The 18576-nt window shown below is 37.1% G+C and overlaps 2 protein-coding genes across 3 annotated transcripts in view; both read right to left on the bottom strand.

Moving 5' to 3' along the window:
• Positions 1-15233, bottom strand: part of LOC145784863 (biotin--protein ligase-like) — a 28891-nt gene extending 13658 nt beyond the window's left edge. The window contains exons 1-6 of one of the 2 annotated variants that reach the window (XM_082596701.1): positions 14531-15233; positions 14070-14266; positions 12999-13072; positions 11949-12150; positions 11461-11528; positions 5193-5329 (exon numbers count right to left, since the gene is read on the bottom strand). In XM_082596701.1, coding sequence (XP_082452827.1) covers positions 5271-5329; positions 11461-11528; positions 11949-12150; positions 12999-13072; positions 14070-14266; positions 14531-15181 — 1251 coding nt within the window. In that variant the 5' untranslated portion in view covers positions 15182-15233 and the 3' untranslated portion in view covers positions 5193-5270. Of the gene's footprint in view, positions 1-5192; positions 5330-11460; positions 11529-11948; positions 12151-12998; positions 13073-14069; positions 14267-14530 lie in introns of those variants that run through there. The other variant, XR_014291062.1, reaches the window with a different exon arrangement.
• On the bottom strand, positions 3583-5319 carry LOC145784864 (kelch-like protein 9). Its single transcript, XM_082596702.1, has one exon. It carries the CDS (start codon positions 5317-5319, stop codon positions 4276-4278), a length of 1044 nt encoding a protein of 347 aa, XP_082452828.1. The 3' UTR covers positions 3583-4275.
• Positions 15234-18576: the final 3343 nt, after the last annotated feature.

Genomic DNA, 18576 nt, shown 5'->3' with positions numbered 1-18576 from the left:
TAGCCTAAACTTGGGGTCACTCACGAGGAAGAAAAGCTGATTTAATTTAAGGAAAATTTAAGTGTTGTGGGAGAAAAATGTATTCAAAACTTTGATGCAAAATTAGCCTTTGAAAACACACAGCACAATTTTTGATTGAAAAAATCTTGGTTCATAAGTGTTAACCGTCATAACCAATAAAACATCACACCATTAATAAACTGAACTACCCATTGATTGCGTAAGAGAACACATTCCCTATTTTATATCCTTAATTATAAATATAATACCGTACAAATTTTTTTCGAAAATTGTTACAACTTCCCTGCGGCGCACCTGCTGGTGACCTTGCTGCGAGCGCACAAGTGCTCCGTGGCGTAGGCTACCATGCATAGTTAAGAAGCGCTGGCATATGGACATGGTATTTGATTCTTTATTGCCAATTTAACCATTAATTTATTAAACTGATTTTTTCTAATTGAACAACGCAGTGCAGCCTACTTTTAAAGCACTAGTTGGATTACAGCATAGGCCTACACGGCTTTCACCCACGCGGCCCAGGTTCGATTCCTTGGAAACATGCTTGAGCATTTGTCGTTCAGTGGTAGGCTACAATCCTCGACCGAATTTAGATCACTCAAATGTCATCAGTCACCACCAGACACAACGCGAAAGTCCACAACTAATAGCTGCTGGGCACTTGGGGCGTTGCATTGACACCTTGCTTATGGCTTTGTCCAGGACAGTGTAACCGTCCCCCTTATCTTCGGCCGTGAAGCGAAAATTTGTTTTTTTCCCACGAACCTTCTGTCTCATTTCCACATTTCGGTTAGTGTAGTCATTATTGATTACGGCGAGCGGAAAATTTATCTGTCGGTTACTTCGCATAGAGTTTGCATTTAGGCTATAGGCCTACAGTGTGAATGCAAACATTTATTCGTTGGCACGTTTAGTTCAGTGGTTTCATTTTGTGCCAAATGTTTGTGAGAACAACGGTTCGACGCCCATCGAAGTCAGTTTTTTTCTTTAAATTATTTTTTGCTGTGCACAGAAGCTTTTCAAAAAAGTAGGGTTAGGGTTAATTCTTAATCAATTTGGAAAATCTTACTTGATTAAGTGTGACCAGAATCAATTTTTCTCAACTATTTTAAACTTGACTTGACTAGGTACGTCTCCAGCCTCCAGGCTTCGTTTTTTTTAAGTTCAATGTTTAGATTTGAAACTGGGGGGGGCGAAAATTGGCTGCTGAATTTGAGAACCGCGCGAAAGAATGAATCGGTAAAAACAGTTACCAGTTATGGCTACACTTACAGAAATATGCAAATGAGGCAAAAAGTTGGTGGGAAAAACAAATTCGCGGCCCGGAAACCCACAGCTGATTAGGGGCCTACTGTTTAAAAAATAGAAAAGCTGCTACAGGAGCTAGATATTCAATAGCTTAAATCATGCAAGGCCGTATTTACAGCTTCCAAAACCCCCGGCTAGGGGCCTACTCATATTTGGTTAGTGCAGCGTTTTTGGGGTTGTAATTTTACATGTAGCCTATTGGTAACATTTAATGCGTAATGTTTTTACCATTTTTACAAAAAAAATTCGCTCTTTGTGCTCGCTCAACGACATTTTATTCATCTACTCAGCAAAATTAGACGTGCATAGTTTCCACAGTGGATACAGAAAGTAAAAAGTTTTTTGTGTCCCACAAAAACAACCAAAATGATGTAATATTCCAAAGTAACCACTGCGCACTTAAATAGCCTAGTTATTAAACAATTAAATTTAAAAATTTCATTGTCAATCGAGTTAGGTTGTGAAGTTAAGCGTGCAGTGAAACGAATGTCAGGACACCTCAGATAGATTTTCGAAGTTCTGAAAACTACTACTGTTAGACTACTGAAACGCTACACACACTGAGCTATAATACACTTTCAAGAAATAAGTTATTGAAATCCTTCCGTAAAAGCTAAAACCTCAATTGCTAAGGTAACAGGGATCAGTTGTCAGTAGATGTTACAGAAAATATATTTCGCACTTATTCAGTGCATCGTCAGTTCTGATCTATCCTTCCGTAAACGTTCATCGTCATCCTTCCGTAAACGTAAACAATTTTTTTTTAATGGTAGGGCCCAAGCTGACTTAAATTTTAACCTTAGGCCTATCTGTAGCGACACGGGGTTTTATGAGGACGGGTTTTATGAGGACTCTAGTAAGTTAGTAAAATATTTCATAGAAGGAAATATGCTAGAAATGTAAAGTTTCTTGACTTTTAGTTTTTATTCTTTTACGAATTTTTTAAACCTACACTGATCATTTTTTTACCTTCCTGCCCTTCACAATAAGCATTTTGTCACAGGTGGCTAGACATTTTCATCCAATGCTAGTTATATAGATGTTAATGTTAGTACAATATAAATGTTAGTGCAATTACTTTGAAATGTAAAAACGCCCAAAAATGCCTAATATTTCTGAGCAAAAGTAATTTTTTGTTTAGATTAGCATTACGGGTACTCTATGTTATAATTGAAAAATTTTAATTTGAAGCTATTTTCGGGAAATTAGAAAAAAAAACGACTTTCTGACGTTTTTTTTCATCTCAAACACATTATGTCACTAAATTTGTAGGGCGAAAATTTAATTTCTATACGCATAATAGGCTACACAACACATGGCTATTATCTTGTAAAATATTTTGGCTCTGTGATTTTCATAGTTTCCGTTATTAGCACGGGGCTAAGATAGCCCGTGACGTGCTTTCCGAGTACGAAAACAGCTCGTACTAATGACAGGGACCACAGGGTTAAATCAAACCTTCTACCACAATCAAAATTTTATTTGATAAATTTGGTTACATACCAAGGGTGTGTCCTGATAAAAAAAGAAGCATTATTTTTTACTAAAAATGCCTAAAAAGTGACCAAAACAAGATTATATTTGACAAAATTTGTTTGTTTGTTTATCTTTATCCTGCATTGCGGGAAAGCGGACTTGAGCGCTATGCATCGGTGTACGCCTTCCGACGTACACCTGACCCACGCTGCAGCCGACTGCAATGTCTGTTTCCGGTTGTCTACTCTACTTATGACCTCAATTTGGTACTACCCATTACTCGAAATCGATCACTGGGTAGAGGCAATTATCGTAAAGTTTCTTGCCCAGAGAAACAACAGCAAGTGCGGGTGGCTGGAGTCGAACATGCAGGCTCTCGACTGCGAGCCCAACGCGCTAACCACTCGGCCACTGCTGCCCCCAACACCCCCTTTAATTTTTTTTAACTTCTCCTACTTTTTTCTACGTCCGCTACTGCGTTGTCGTGATAGCTTGTTAATATTCACTTTTTTTTTTCTAGAAAATGTTAGGAGTTGTTTAGCCTACTTTTTGCTAAAATGATGAATGTAATTTTTTCCCACACAGAAAGAGTTTATGACCCTAAATGCTTTCTCGTCTTATTTGTAAGCGCCATCACTAAAAATAAGGGCCTAGTATTGGATTTCAGGGGGAGGGGCGAGATGGTGCTCAAACGGCCCTGGCTTTGTCCGCGTATTGAAGTAACATTTTATAGCTTTGCGGGCTACACATGGCTACCCCTTTCATATTATTTCGTTTGCGTCAATAGTCAGTCAATTTATTTGTTTGTTTTGATAATGCAATATAAAAGCATAATGAACAAATTAAAAAAAACAATACATTGTAGGCTATAGCAGCACAATCAAGATGGTAGCAAAAGACTATATAAATATCTAGTCAGTCACCACCACACAACAGCAAATTTAACTGCATATTAACAATTACACACAGGTGTGCAGAGACAGGCACACTACTTCAATAAAAGAAAAAGCATTAGCCGGTGAAATTCAAAATAAGCTGTTCTATAAATGATTATACGTATCGGCCAGCACAATAATAACGCAAAACAGACACACACGTAAGAATTTACAAGATGATTTTTTGGACTGAAACAGGTTGATTAAGCCCAAATCGCAAACTAGATAAAAAGTAGGCCTATGATTTTACGATTGAGAAATACGACACGAAGGTTAGCTGTTCTAACACTAACACCAGCACTTTCAATAGTCTGCCAGTGCGTCATGAAATCATATAAAGGTTGTTCGGTCAAAAACTTGGCGTTGTATTAACTCATTTGTTACTACCCTAGACAGCCTGTTATCTAGTTTAAAAAATAGATTTGAAGTAGCATAGCTTTTTGCATTTGGTATGGCTGAGTGTGTTTGTCTAATGGGCGCAGTATTATAAGCAGCAGGTTCTTCTTTAGGACGAGAAAAAAAACTTCTTGCAGTAAAGCTACATCATAAACTTTAGAAAGGTATAAACAATTAAAAATACCACCGGCAATAGAGCGATAATCAAAAACCTGTCACGTAAGTAATCCATACAATTGCAATGCCATTCATTGGCTCGGGGGTCGTAAACCTCTGCTGATTCAAGCTTACCCAACAAGTTGTATCCACCAGTTACAATAACTTTTCCTTCTGAAACTACTGCACGGTGACCAGCTCTTTCTATGTTCAAGGAAGCAACCTTTTGCCATCTGCCATCAACCAATCTTTCCACACAAGAAGTATAGTAGAAATTAGTACACATTCCACCAATTGCGTATATCTGATTGTTTAAAAACACCGCAGCAAAGTCGGATCTTGGAACTTGCATGGATGGTCCCATTCTAGAAACATCAATTTTTTCAAAGAGTTCAGTGAAGTGTATCTTACGATTTGCGTCATCATATGCTATCCAAGCTATTACACATTTAAACACTTTCTCTTCTTCGACTGCTTGTGTTTTCTGTTCTATAAACGTTTTAAACAATACAGCATCAAAAGGAAGATACGTTTTTTTCTTCAGTATGAGGGAAAAGTGGAAAAACAAATATCTTTTACATACTTCTGTGAGTTCGGTTAAATTGTACAGTTCAGCAGTTTTCCAAGACTCCCACACAATCTCTTCTGAAATATTATCTATCAAGATTTGGGCACAACGACTTTTAAGCATAGGAATGTGTAAATATTCAGCAGCTGGCAAAAGGTCATATATATTTTCAATACTAAAAGAAAGGTTTTGATCGTAAATAAATTCGATGACCATGTCCACTGTTGCTGTGTCAATACTGAATAACTCTACAGAATTGTTGTAACTCTCCATCATGTGGGAAGTGAATAGCCTTTTGAAATAATCTGATGAAGCACCCAAAAGGCATTTGTGTACGGGAAACTCGCCAGAGTTTGTTTTAATTGTAAAGTCACAGAAGAACTGGTCCCCGGTACGGTCTTCATTCAGCTGCTTCAATATTTCTTGAGCGCCACTTTGCATGCGGAAAAATGCTGTATCCATGATCGGTGGTCTTAAGTAAATACAGTAGATTAAATTATCTCAAAGTTTAAAGTGATACTAAACACAAGACATAGCCGAGCAACATTTTTCTCCCAACAGCGCTTTTTTAATCCAAAGTAGAGTTCTGAAAGAAGTCATGTAGTAAAGAAATCGTAGAGATATAAAACGATGCTAATTAACATACAATTGAATTTATTATTGCTTAAACTTACTTTGAAATCAATCCTAAATATAGGAAACTAGGTTAACTTTCCTATATGATCAATAACAATATAGGCTAACGCTTTTTATAATGTTCTAAAATTCCAAAAAGGTTAGGGTCAATTCATTTCCCAATTAGCACTTTGTTAGATAAAAGGGTTTTGTTTGGATAAGGTGCATGTGATTTAGCTTGAACTTTTATTGCGTTTAAACATAGTTTTAAAGTTACAAACAAACAACCAGTGTTGCACGTTGACGCTGAGGCTAGCGCCGTCATTTTTTTTTTAATTGACGGAAGTGATAGCGCCGTCAACTATTTTGCCGATTTTAAGCGTCAAGTGCCATGCGTCATTTTTTGTTATCTCGTTTCACAATATATTTTGGCCAGCGCGACTCAACCGAATTACTGGCTTTCGCGTTGGTTGGAATGGCTACCTGGAATACAAGCGGAAGAAGTTTGCCAAATGGTGATCAGCGATCACTCATATCGTAACTTTGTAAGCAGTAGCCTGTCGAGAACGAGGGATCAGAGAGAGAAAGCGAAAAATCAATGAATGTCATCGCGGAGGTTGAAGATGCTTTATTTCAAGAGTGTTATGTATTTTGGTTTAATTGCATTGCAACGATGTACTTTGTTTTCGTTTCCCTCAGGTCTTCTCTTTTGCTTAGTATTCATCCGCCTGCTTTTGTTAATCAGCGCTTTTCGTTTTGAATTCAAGTATATTTTGGTGTCACGCCCTTTTCACAGTACAGTTTCTTTCTTGCGAATTAAAATACAAGTAGAAAATCTTTGTATGACTCTGGTTGAATGAGGTAAAAACACAACAAAGAGCTCTATGCCTCTGAAAAGAGCGATGTTGGTGCAGTGGACCTCACTAAAAGATTTAGGCTATACATGCTAAACCATCACAGTACGCTTGGAACAGTGATATCTTTCCGAGTAAATGTTTTTAAAGCTTGACACACCAATACCATCCAACGCTGCTGTGGAACACATGTTTTCACATGGAAAGGACATTTAAGAGTCCCAAACGCAGCAGATTGTCAGACAAACGTTTTGAAATGCTTGCGTTCAGGGCCGGATTAAGGGTATTGTAGGCCTAAGGCTGTTTACTAGAGAAGGGCCTAATTTTGCAAACCAAGCTAAAAAAAAGTAACAAGATTAGCCTACATACATAAAAAAATTAAATTATTTACTGCAAAATAACATAAAAACAACAGAAAAATGGCTCATGATGGCGCGAAATTGGTTTTGGAAACAAACGCAATTTTTTTTGTTAAATTTGAAGCAAATAGAAAAGATTTTGGAAAGAAATGGATAGTAGGTACCTGTGGTAATACTCAACCTAATGACACTCTAAACCAGGGGTTTTCAACCTTTTTCCCACCGCGACCCCCTCAGAGCAATCAATAATCTCTCGACCCTCCATAAAAGTATTCAACAAAAGCATATTTAATGAAAAATTTAACCAAATTTGATTCATGCTGACATCCTGTTATGTTTTGTTTTGCTGTTCCAACGTAAATTTACGAAACGAAAAAACGATTTTTGCGATGTTATTACGGCTTTTATTACATTTCCTCCGATTGTTTCCTTTTTCTATCAATCTTAGCTAGATAATAGGAGAAAAAATGATGAGAATAATCTACATTTTCGTATTTTCACCGGTTGAATCTATTACAATCTTTTATGGATTTATTTAAATTAATTTCAGTGAGATGGTTGGTGGCGCATATTTTTAACTAAAATAAGTTTGTCGATGCGTGCACCTAATGCTGAAAGAACTTTCAAGCAAAATAGCCGACACCAATTTTTTTCAATGCCATTGAAAACAATAGCCTACTGAGAAACCTAGACTATATTTTGCATAGGATTCTACATAATTTTGCTTTTTTACCATAGCGTGGTTACTGGTTAACTTTAGTCTGCACAAAGCGACGTACAAGAACTTGGTGAAAAAAATCGAATGCTTTCCTATAATCAGTGGCGCCGCCAGACCTTCAACAATGGGGGGGGTCAAAATATTGACAGTGCAAGACAGTAGCGTAGTCAAAAATTTAGAAAGGGGGGGGGGGGGTGACAGCAGGCGGGCGAAGCCCGATGGCGTGTTCGCCGAAGGCGACACTCAGCGGCGGGGGGTCTGGGGGGCATCCCCCAGAAAATTTTGAAAAATTACTTTGAATTTGGTGCATTCTGAGAGCATTTTCAACAAAATTGTGAGTATGAATATTTCTGTAAAATGGTGCTGTCCGGTGGCATAGCAAAAGGATAAGATCATGTTTTCTTCGGCATTTTTTAGAAATAAAGCTACATCTCTATGTTTTCTTGTTGCTAATTCCACACCGAGATATTTGAATGTTTGGTATTGGCAAAACTCGCTCTTTTAATGCAGTTTCGTTTAAAATTAGGCAAACTTTGTTTTAGAGACATAGGTTGATTGCTTTTTTTTGCGAGATTATTACAGTTTTATTATTTATCAATTTTCTCCTTGGTTGATTCAAAAAACGATCTTATTCCGGTAAGTCACTAACTTTTATGCTTTAAAGTCAACCCAAAGTTTAGAAAATGTAACGTCATAGAGGTCATACATCTTGATGAGTGTCAAACAAAAAGCTTTGGGACAATGAAGTTACTTTAGGCTATTTCTGATCGGAATGGCCCGTTTCGGCGAGTCCGATTCGGCGAGTCCGATTCGACTAGTCCGATTCGGCGAGTTCCCTATTCGGCGAGAGCCTTTTTCGGCGAGTGCCCTATTCGGCGAGTTTTTGAAATTTTTAAAAGGAAATTATCGGGTACCGTAATAAAAATAAAATGTTTGAACTATTGAATTAAAATTCGTCATGTCAGTTCAGTTATTTTTATTTTTGACCATCATATCAAAAACAATACACGTCAACATAGCAAAGGTAGAAGCGACAAAACGCGAACGTTAAAACGTGCTTGAATTCGTCATGTCAGTTCAGTTATTTTTATTTTTGACCATCATATCAAAAACAATACACGTCAACATAGCAAAGGTAGAAGCGACAAAACGCGAACGTTAAAACGTGCTTGAATTCGTCATGTCAGTTCAGTTGTTTATCTTTCTGATCATGATATCAAAAACAATTCACGTCAACATAGCAAAGGTGTAGAAAAAGGTAAAAGCGACAAAACGCGAACGTTAAAACGTGCTTGTGACCGAAGTAAGTTATTGAGTTGAAAGAAATTTGGCAAGGTTGCATCACCTTCAGAAAAATTTAAGATATGAAGGAAAAATAAAACAAAGAAATTGTTACCAAAAAAATAATGTTTATATATGTCTATAAGTTAGTACTTTTGAATAGTTAAAATCATAGGCGCCTAACTATTTTTTTGGCCGTGGGGGCGAAAGCGTGTTTCATCAGCAGCAACGCAAATTCAGCGAAATGTCACGCAGATGGATGACGTAATTATGTCGCCACACTAGGAGTTATCGCTACGTTCGACCTACCATTAATTATTATAAACAAAGCTCGACCAAAACACATGCTATGCGTCTGCGTTGGCTAGCGGTTGATGGACTGCGACTCTTTAAGCTAAGCGCAACATAAAGTTTAGCAACAAACTAGATTTATTAGCATGAAACAAGAGACGAAAAGGTTTACTAAAAGGTATACTGTAAATGGGAATGAAATTACTAACTTGATCATATGCTTGAAAATATATCTGTTGAAAGCAAAATCATTCATGTTTACAGCAATTCAACAGCACGTCACCTTTAATAAATTTAAAAGTTGCTGACATCCGTAAACAGCCCTTGAAAAATAGTTACAGAGAGACGTTTGATTAAGTTTTTGACTTGACATTGCTCCCTTTTCACTACAATATCGCAACTTATCGCTGACCAGCTTTCAAGTTTCAATTCGCTGTAATACGCCCGTTTTCGTGTTGCAGATGAAACAAAACATGCGCATATTCCCCGCCTTTGATCGGGTTTCCATGACAACGGACGTGTGTGCGCCATGCAGTTTGCGCGAGTCCGTTGTTGCGTTGATTATGCCGCTTGTGCGACTGTGGGCAGTGCGATTTGTACCAGCCCTTGTTACGTTGGTTAGTGGTTACCTCGGGCCGAGACTTCAAGTTCATTTTCACGGCAACCGATTCACTGCGGCGACAATTCTCTGCAGAGGTTTCAACTTTTCAAAGCGACAGCGAGGCTGTTTGCAAGCGCATTACGTTAAACGCACGCTGCGTCAACGTAGCAAATTATGTTGTTTTTGGGTGCATTCAACATCTGATGACATTGAATCGACGCAAAATGGTAGATTTTTGCTATGTCACAGGCAGCAAAATTAGTCATTTTTACATTGATTCAACGTCTGCAGACGTTAAATCAACGTAACAATGACAGATTTTTTTGTCTGGAGTGGGATTGTAGCATCGCTACTCGTTCCAGTGATTATTAACTGCGAAGCTGTTGCGGTTTGCATTTAAAAATGTTTTCCTGCTGCCGATCGCTAGTTCATCTATTGTTTTATGTATCAACTATCAATGCAGCATAAAAAGTTGCTCCCACGCGGAAATGTGCGTTGGGGCCTGGCCCCCACGGCTTAGGCGCCTATGGTTAAAATGATTAGTTTGGATCAACAAATGTGTGACCTACACTCCTACAGCTTAGATTGAAAGGAAATTATCGGGTAGGCTACTGTAGCCTAGTTATCCCGTCCAGCAAAAATTTGTTCCAAGAACCCAGTTAGCCTAACAGTTCATTTTTACATTGTAGTAACAGAATGAAAAGGCTAACCAAATGTGTGGCCTATCGTTTTAACGTCGCTAAACGTTGAAATCGTGTAGAAAAGGGTGCTTTTGCTGACTAGGATACTTTGAAACTGAGAAACATTCACAGAAGCCCTACGATACGTTGCATTTTTAAGATAATGTATTCAGACGTTGATTCAATGTACAAATGAAATGTTATGCTAAATGGGTTCTTGGAACAAATCGTAGGGCTTCTGTGAATGTTTCTCAGTTTCAAAGTATCCCAGTCAGCAAAAGCTCCCTTTTCTACACGATTTCAACGTTTAGCGACGTTAACACGATAGGCCACACATTTGTTTAGCCTTTTCATTCTGTTACTACAATGTAAAAATGAACTGTATTCTTGGAACAATTTTTTGCTGGTTGGGATAACTAGGCTACGGTACCCGATAATTTCCTTTCAATCCAAGCTGTAGGCCACACATTTGTTGGTCCAAACTAATCATTTTAACTATTCAAAAGTACTAACTTAGTTATAGACATAAACATGATCTATTTTTTTTTTTGTAACATTTTCTTTGTTTTATTTTTCCTTCATATCTTAATTGTTTCTGGAAGTGTTGCGACCTTGCCAAATTTCTTTCAACTCAATAACTTACTTCGGTCACAAGCACGTTTTAACGTTCGTGTTTTGTCGCTTTTACCTTTTTCTACACCTTTGCTATGTTGACGTGTATTGTTTTTGATATCATGATCAGAAAGATAAACAACTGAACTGACATGACGAATTCAAGCACGTTTTAACGTTCGCGTTTTGTCGCTTCTACCTTTGCTATGTTGACGTGTATTGTTTTTCATATGATGGTCAGAAATGAAAACAACTGAACTGACATGACGAATTTTAATTTAATAGTTCAAACATTTTATTTTTATTCCTTTCTGCACGATTTCAACGTTTAGCGACGTTAAAACGATGTAAAAACGGCAATTATAATTAGGCTACGTACCCGATAATTTCCTTTCAAAAATTTCAAAAACTCGCCGAATAGGGCACTCGCCGAAAAGGGCTCTCGCCGAATAGGGAACTCGCCGAATCGGACTAGTCGAATCGGACTCGCCGAATCGGACTCGCCGAATAGTAGCAGACCCAAAAGATAGACGTTTAATAAATGAACAGCATGAAATTTAAATAAAATAAGCATTGTTGTATTTAAAAATACCTTGTCCTTTTGTTTGTTGTCTGGCAATGGCTATTGGCCCGAAATCATCAGGTAACTTGAAACATATCCTGTTTGAAATAAGTTAAACACAGTTTCACTAGTTACACCGCAATTGAAAGATTTGGTCCGATACCAAGATCACAAGATATTCTATAAAGTAAACGCATTTTCTAAAACGTTATTTGTTACACTAAAGACAGAATTACAGAAATTATTCTCAGTTTTTAGGTACCTTGCATCAATATTTCCCATTCAATAAATCATTTACTTGTTACATCAATTCAACCGAACGTTTGCAGACATATAATGTATATAAATAAAGGTTTGACCAGCTGAATATTTAATGTTGAGTGCAAGGCGTAAAATCCGAAGTATCCTGCTACGTTGCGTAAATAGCTTTTTGTGTAAAAATTTGCATAAAACTGTTTGATAAACCTCCAAATCTTTTGAACTTCAATTAATTTTTGTCTTCTACAATTTCATCGTACCCATCAAAAACGTTCATAGTTGTTGTAATAACATCAGCATAAATGACAAGGTTGCCGTAATTTTTGGTTGTTAAATTGTTGCGATAGACTTCCCAGTCAAAAGTATGAGCATTCAAAGAGAATTTTTCACCATCGGATGATGTAGAGTCATCACATGCTACAATCATTTGGAGCGGATCATCTTGCAATATCCCCTCTGAGTCTGAACAGCAAATACATGGTGAAGATGATTGTCTAGTGCTGAAAGAACTTGCGTGATACCAATAAAATAATATAATAAACAGAAATAACAAAAAAGCTTGAATAATTAAGGCCGGCTAAAACACATTGAAAATTAAACACAATATTCTTGATTCTTAAAATCAAACCCTGAGCTGTGACTTTAAGTTAACCTTGTCGGCTGCATTGCCGAGTGGTGAGAGCCCTGGAACGACGTTCGAAATGGCGCCGGTTCGACGCCGCTCAAAAGCATGCAGCTGTGTATTTGCTAGTACACTTAAAGGCATGCCTGAGCCCTGAAAATGGTCACGAAGATTGGAATGTTACAGCTAATCACTATATTCAAAATTATGAGATTAACGGAAAAACAAAATGCTAGTAAGTAATTCAGCTCTCTTATGTCAATAAGCTATTCAAGGAAAATGTACAAGTCTAAATTATATTAAGATATCGTGTTGCACATCACCATTTCGAAAATCAAATCCTCCTCAGTACAACTTTATAACAGGTAGGCTACAGTAAAATTTTCAGTAGTTCAGTTCAAAGTAGTTAAGAGAGACCACAATAGTGTTTTTCGGTTGCTAAGAAACAAATAAATTTAGTCTGCGTCAATTGAGATAAATTTTTGAAGCAAAGATACCATACTTTTTGACAAGTATCAATGTATTCCACATACATACTGCAATTGTACATATAAGAGTTAGTGATAGACGTATTTCATTCAGAAAATATGTCACATTCAACTACAAATTCAGTAACAAATTATGCTCATTTATAATAAAAAAATACCAGTGGAACACTATAATACATGTACAATTGAAGATTTCTCACCAGTCACTGAGGATGAAATAAACTTCAATCCTGGAACTGTTAGGGGTAGTTCAAATGATGAATCTGAGCACAATCTGCAACAAACAATATTTTGTCTAAACAGAAAAGCAGAAGCCAACAAAGTACCAAGTTGTATCATCAACAGCATACTGAGCATAGATAGATAACAAATCACTATGTAGCAAAATGGTTGGAACGCCTGGTTAATCTAATCAAAAAATAAAGAGCCCAAAATGTAGATACCAACATGACATGACAACATGAACATGAGTTTGGTATCTACATTTTGGGCTCTTTATTTTTTGATTAAATCACTATGTATTAGCCTATGTAACAATTGAAATCAATAAGATAACAACACTACATTATTATTATCACAATGCTCAACATAACATTTTATACTACATTTGTTGTGATTTTGTTTCTTACCACGTTGACTAATTAAATTTGAATTATATTAGTACTCTTGGTTCCAATTTAGCCTAAACTTTGGAGGGGGGCTTTGTGGCCATCCCTTATTATGTCGAATAAGTTTCCCTTGATTTGGTAAACCAGTTTAATCTATATGTCATTTCCTACAGATTATGTAATTTTCTACGCAACCTGTTAGCGAGATAAGTAGAAAAAAGAAGCAGAAAATGAAAGGTTTGCATTTAGCCTTTGGAGTCAGAGAGGAGAACGTTAAATAAGTTTTGTGTTTCGTGTGTTAATAAGTGGACTTCCAAAATGTGATAATTTATAATATTGTTTCTCAATACTAGGCTACAATGCTTAAAATTCATTTAGTTATACTGTACCTACAAAATTATGCGAACATCTTCTGATCACTTCACATAATTTGAGCAACAATTATGTGGAAAGAGTTTATTAGAGTCAGAGAGCCATATAAGATAAGAATTTCATAAGACAGTCAGATAAGTCTTAAATTATTAAATTAAAACATAAACTCTCAATACAGACATAAAAAACTGTTCCGACAACTATACAATGAAAAGATAACTTCTAGTAAACATAATTGCACAAAAGATCTAGACTTTTACAAGTTGTTATATCTTTTCAAAATACTGGTACCTTTGAAAAAAGTCATGTTGTAGTTTTTTGCTGGAGGCAAATAAATAAGCTTTATTCAGTTGTTCTCCAGAATATTTGTCAACAGTGACATCTGAATTCCATGTTGTGTCTAATTGCATACAATGAAGCAAATATGAAAGAACACTTAGCGATGATGTTATGTCAGTGTGTGTAGCATCAATGGCAAGCAGTTGCAACTGTAAATAAAAGTCATTTAAAGTTTTTTTTGAAATATTTTTATATAACAAAGAATTGAATTTTTTACTTGTAAATACTTTGACAAATCAACTTAAGAAACAAGATATCATATGATGTAATTTTAGTGCTTTTCTTCACTCCCCATCTCTAAATATTTTACAACATCTCAGGCTCCACAAAGGGCAGCATAAATACGAATAGGCCTAGTCCTTAACATGCTTTAAAAAAATTGAATAACAAAAACGTATGCAAAAAAATCTTACAGTGGTAATAATGGAAGAAATGTATGTCTTTGAACAACAGGCCACACAATGCCTTGTGTCGGAAATTGCAATATCAACCAAAGGGTGTTGTGTTTCATGATCAATTACATTTCCTGACCATATGTGTGCTGGCAAAATGGCTTTGTGATCCCTTTCAAACTTGCAACAAATTCCAGCAGTATCATCTTTGTCACAAAGCAAGGGTTCACACTTTATGCCATCAAATAATTGGTGGTTGAAACTTAATATTTTACCGCCAAGAGTCAAGTATTCTTTCAAGATGGTTTTTATAGCTTTAAGCTTTGAGTTTTGCAACAACACAGCTTCTGATGCCCATACTATGAGTGCTTCTGTGTTTTCCATCCATGGATCTGATTTAAATCGTTTGCTTGAAATATGGTAAATAGCATACCGATTAGGAGCTAAGCATTGCTCTATTAATTGCAATTGTTTGTTAATGTTGGTTTCATGGCCAGGTGTATATAAAAGAACATTTGGTGGCTTGGCAGCTTTTCTATTCAAGCCAGAATCCCTTTTTGTATCGAACAATTTCTTAAAGTAAGACTCAGAATTTAGTAATCTTGATTTTGTCAAATGTGCATTTAGCATGTTAGAAAAAAAACGTGAAAAAACGCAGTAAGGTACAGTCATTCAATGAACTTTTGCTTTTCTGAGATACACTACAGTCTTTAAAAAATGTAAAGTTAAGTGGAACTGTTAGTTTCTTTTTGAACTTCTAGTACTTTTTGCAATTTCTTTTGGGTTTGTTTACACTTTGCAAGTGCTGTTTCACGTGTTGTCAAATACAGTATATCACTTCCACGTTGCTTTTGATAGACTCTCCCTCCTTTTTTAATAGTTTCCAACTCCTGCTGCAAAATGACCTGATGCTGCAAATCACGCGCAATGTTTTCAGACATTACATTTACAATACTTTAAAATATAAGCCTACTGTCCTGTAAAGCATTGCAAACAATGCTTTTATTCAACGCGGCAGGAAGCATGTCGGAACAATATATTTCCACTAGTTTTTACAAAATGGCTATTTTTACACACTTGTTGCCATGCCCCTGGACCTGGTTATAATCAGGTGTTGCCAGAGTTAGGATGTTTTTAACAGCTTTAAACTTTTCTCAAATTAGGGAAGAATTCCTTATCTGGCATCGCTATTGAGGCAAAAGTGTAAATATAGCCACAGCCTAGTTTTTAACCTAGGCCTTTCAACTCCTTTATTTTTTCGGCAACCAAGCATGGCCTACCAAAGCTTCTTTCCGTCAGCCAAATTCCGAGTTTCAACTTCAAGGGAAAATCAACTACGTAGTGGCAGCGGCGACTGGCGAGCAAAGTAAAAAAATACAAAACAAACACAACATAAGTAAGGCAGAGCAGAGGAGTGATCGCCGCATGCGGTATTACCCCAGCGTTGCCAGATGCTGGAAGCTGCTTGGCACCAAAAATTAACTAAAATTTCACCAGATTGCATAAAATTTCACCAGATATTTAAAACACCCTAAATAAAGCAATTTCGCCTAAAAATACAAATGGTTTTTGAGACATAAGACTAAACTGAAACGAATATGAATCGAATATGCAAAAGACATGTTTCGTCACACATTGCATACACGGGTTATAACCAGAGATGTAGGCCTACGCAGTGTTGTACGCGTCATTGAAATAATTTGACGGCGTCAGCGTCAGCGCTAATTTCTAGCGCTATTTTTTGCCAGTGTCTCATAAAACGAAAATATTTCAACCAAGTTCAGGCTAACAATAGCTATAAATAAAGAGCAGGTATTATGTTTTGAGACTGTATTGTAATTAGCTGCTCAGCTTATTAGTCTTGCAGAAAAACAAGCATTTCAAAACGTTTGTCTGACAATCTGCTGCGTTTGAGACGCATATTCAGGGGCGCCAGAGCAATTTTTGACTGGATGGGCACTGGGCAGGAGTATAAAAAAAGGGCACTTTTGTTGCTGAAAGGCCAATTTTTTTTGTAAGTTTTAAGACAAGATATAGCGATAATGCTCATCTATCAGCTCATTATCGAGTAGAGAGAGAGAGAGAGAGAGAAACCTTTTATTTTGTCTGTTGCGAGAAAAGTATACGGTACAAAATATACACAATGCAAATAAAATAGCACCATAACTAGAATCTACAACAGACAGTACAAATGATACAAGTGTCCGCTATACAAAGAACAATGGCACGGAAGGGCATCATGCTATTTTATAATGATGTAATATAGGCTAACTTACTGTGATGGAGAATTTTGTGTCGAGAATATTATTTTGAGGCAAAAATAGAATATTATAGCCTAATTAGGCTAAAAGCGGATAGCATAAATTTTTATACTGCAAAGTGTGCAGTAGCTTACATGACCTTAAAATGGCACCATTGCCCCCTCTTCCCTCCCCATCCACAGAAATTTGAGGGCAGGGGGGCATCCGCTCCCCCTGCTCCCCCACGCTTCCGGCGCCCCTGCGCATATTGTCATTTCCAAGTGAAAACATGCGTTCCACAGCAGCGCTGGTTGGTATTGGTGTGTTGTGTTTCAAAAACAAGTTGAAAACGTTTAGTCGGAAAGGTATCACTGTTCCAAGCGTGCTGTGATAGTTTAGCATGTATACATCTTTTAACGAGGTCCACTGCACCAACATCGCTCTTTTCAGGGGCATAGAGCCGCCACCTCCGAGATAACACGGTGGTGACGATAGAGCTCTTGAAATAAAGTATATTCAACGTCCGCGATGCCATTCATGGATTTTTTGCATTCTGTCTCTGATCTCTCGTTCTCAATACATGGGTGATCACCATTTGGCGAACTTCTTCTGCATGTATTCGAGAGAGCCATTCCAATCAACGCAAAAGCCGTTAATTCAGATGAGTCGCGCTGGCCAGAATACATTGTGAAACTCTTATTGTGAAACGAGATTTTCCATGAAAACAAAAAATGACGCTTATAGCGCTTGACGCTTAAAATCGGCAAAATAGTTGACGGCGCTATCACTTCCGTCAAATGAAAAATAAACTGACGGCGCTAGCCTCAGCAACAACAAAAAGTTGACAGCGTCAACGTACAACAATGGGCCTACGTATACGCCGCAGACGTGCGGCGTAGACTTTTTGTTTATGCTAACGATTGCGGCCACATTTTTTTTGATAGTTCGTGCTTGAGGCTACGCCGTAAAGTTTTCGCGATTTTTTAGCGCATAGCGTCAACGCATCCTTTTTAATGTATTTTTTTTTTCGCTACAACACGCCAATACCTTCCAGCGCTGCAGTTGAAAGCAGGGATGGAGGAACCATTTTAAAAGTAGGTGGGCCCAGAGGCGCAGCAGTCAAAGTCAATTCAACTTCTGGGGGGCTTCGCCCTCCAGACCCCCCTTAGCTTTGCTGCATTCTGAATACTTTGTATTGTTTATACATTGAGTTTTCATGATTGCCTTTGGTACCAACAAGCAAAAAGTTTCCATTTTTGAGTCCAATTTGGCCAAAACATTTACAAAATTGTTAGATTGCTTTATAGTGATAAAGCTTTGATAGAAAGTTTGCTTTGTTGAACCATAGAGAAATAAAACATAGTAACCTTAGCGGGTTTAACATACTTTATTACACACAAAAATTATAACATAATTAAAATAAACTCAAACGTTTTCGACACGTAGGCTACGTGTGTCCTCATCAGGAAACAACACATACATTGTCAACCAGACATTTGTTGACAAGGGCCGGGGATGAACACTTAAACTTAAACCTAACAAACTAAAAGTGCAATTAAAGAGCACATTGCCTCTTGTGAAACGTGCACTGACAATGTCTCAATCAGCCAATTTAAAATTATCTCTCAAGGCAGATCTGATTTTCAGACAAAGATCATGGAAGCCTAAAGAATCAAACGTAACAATCCATCTCTCAACCGGCAGTTATTCGCTTGTGGCTCATCGTAGTGATTGTAACATAGGTTTAGCTAAATAGATGGTGTTAGCGTTCAGACGCTTAAACAGTTTGCGTAAATAACAGTAAGTCTTAGAAAATTGTTGAATCAA

Source organism: Aplidium turbinatum, chromosome 15, assembly GCF_918807975.1.
Source record: "Aplidium turbinatum chromosome 15, kaAplTurb1.1, whole genome shotgun sequence".
In the NCBI taxonomy this organism is placed as follows: domain Eukaryota; kingdom Metazoa; phylum Chordata; class Ascidiacea; order Aplousobranchia; family Polyclinidae; genus Aplidium; species Aplidium turbinatum.
The sequence above is the reverse complement of the archived record's forward strand: the minus strand, read 5'-3'. Positions and strand labels throughout refer to the sequence as shown.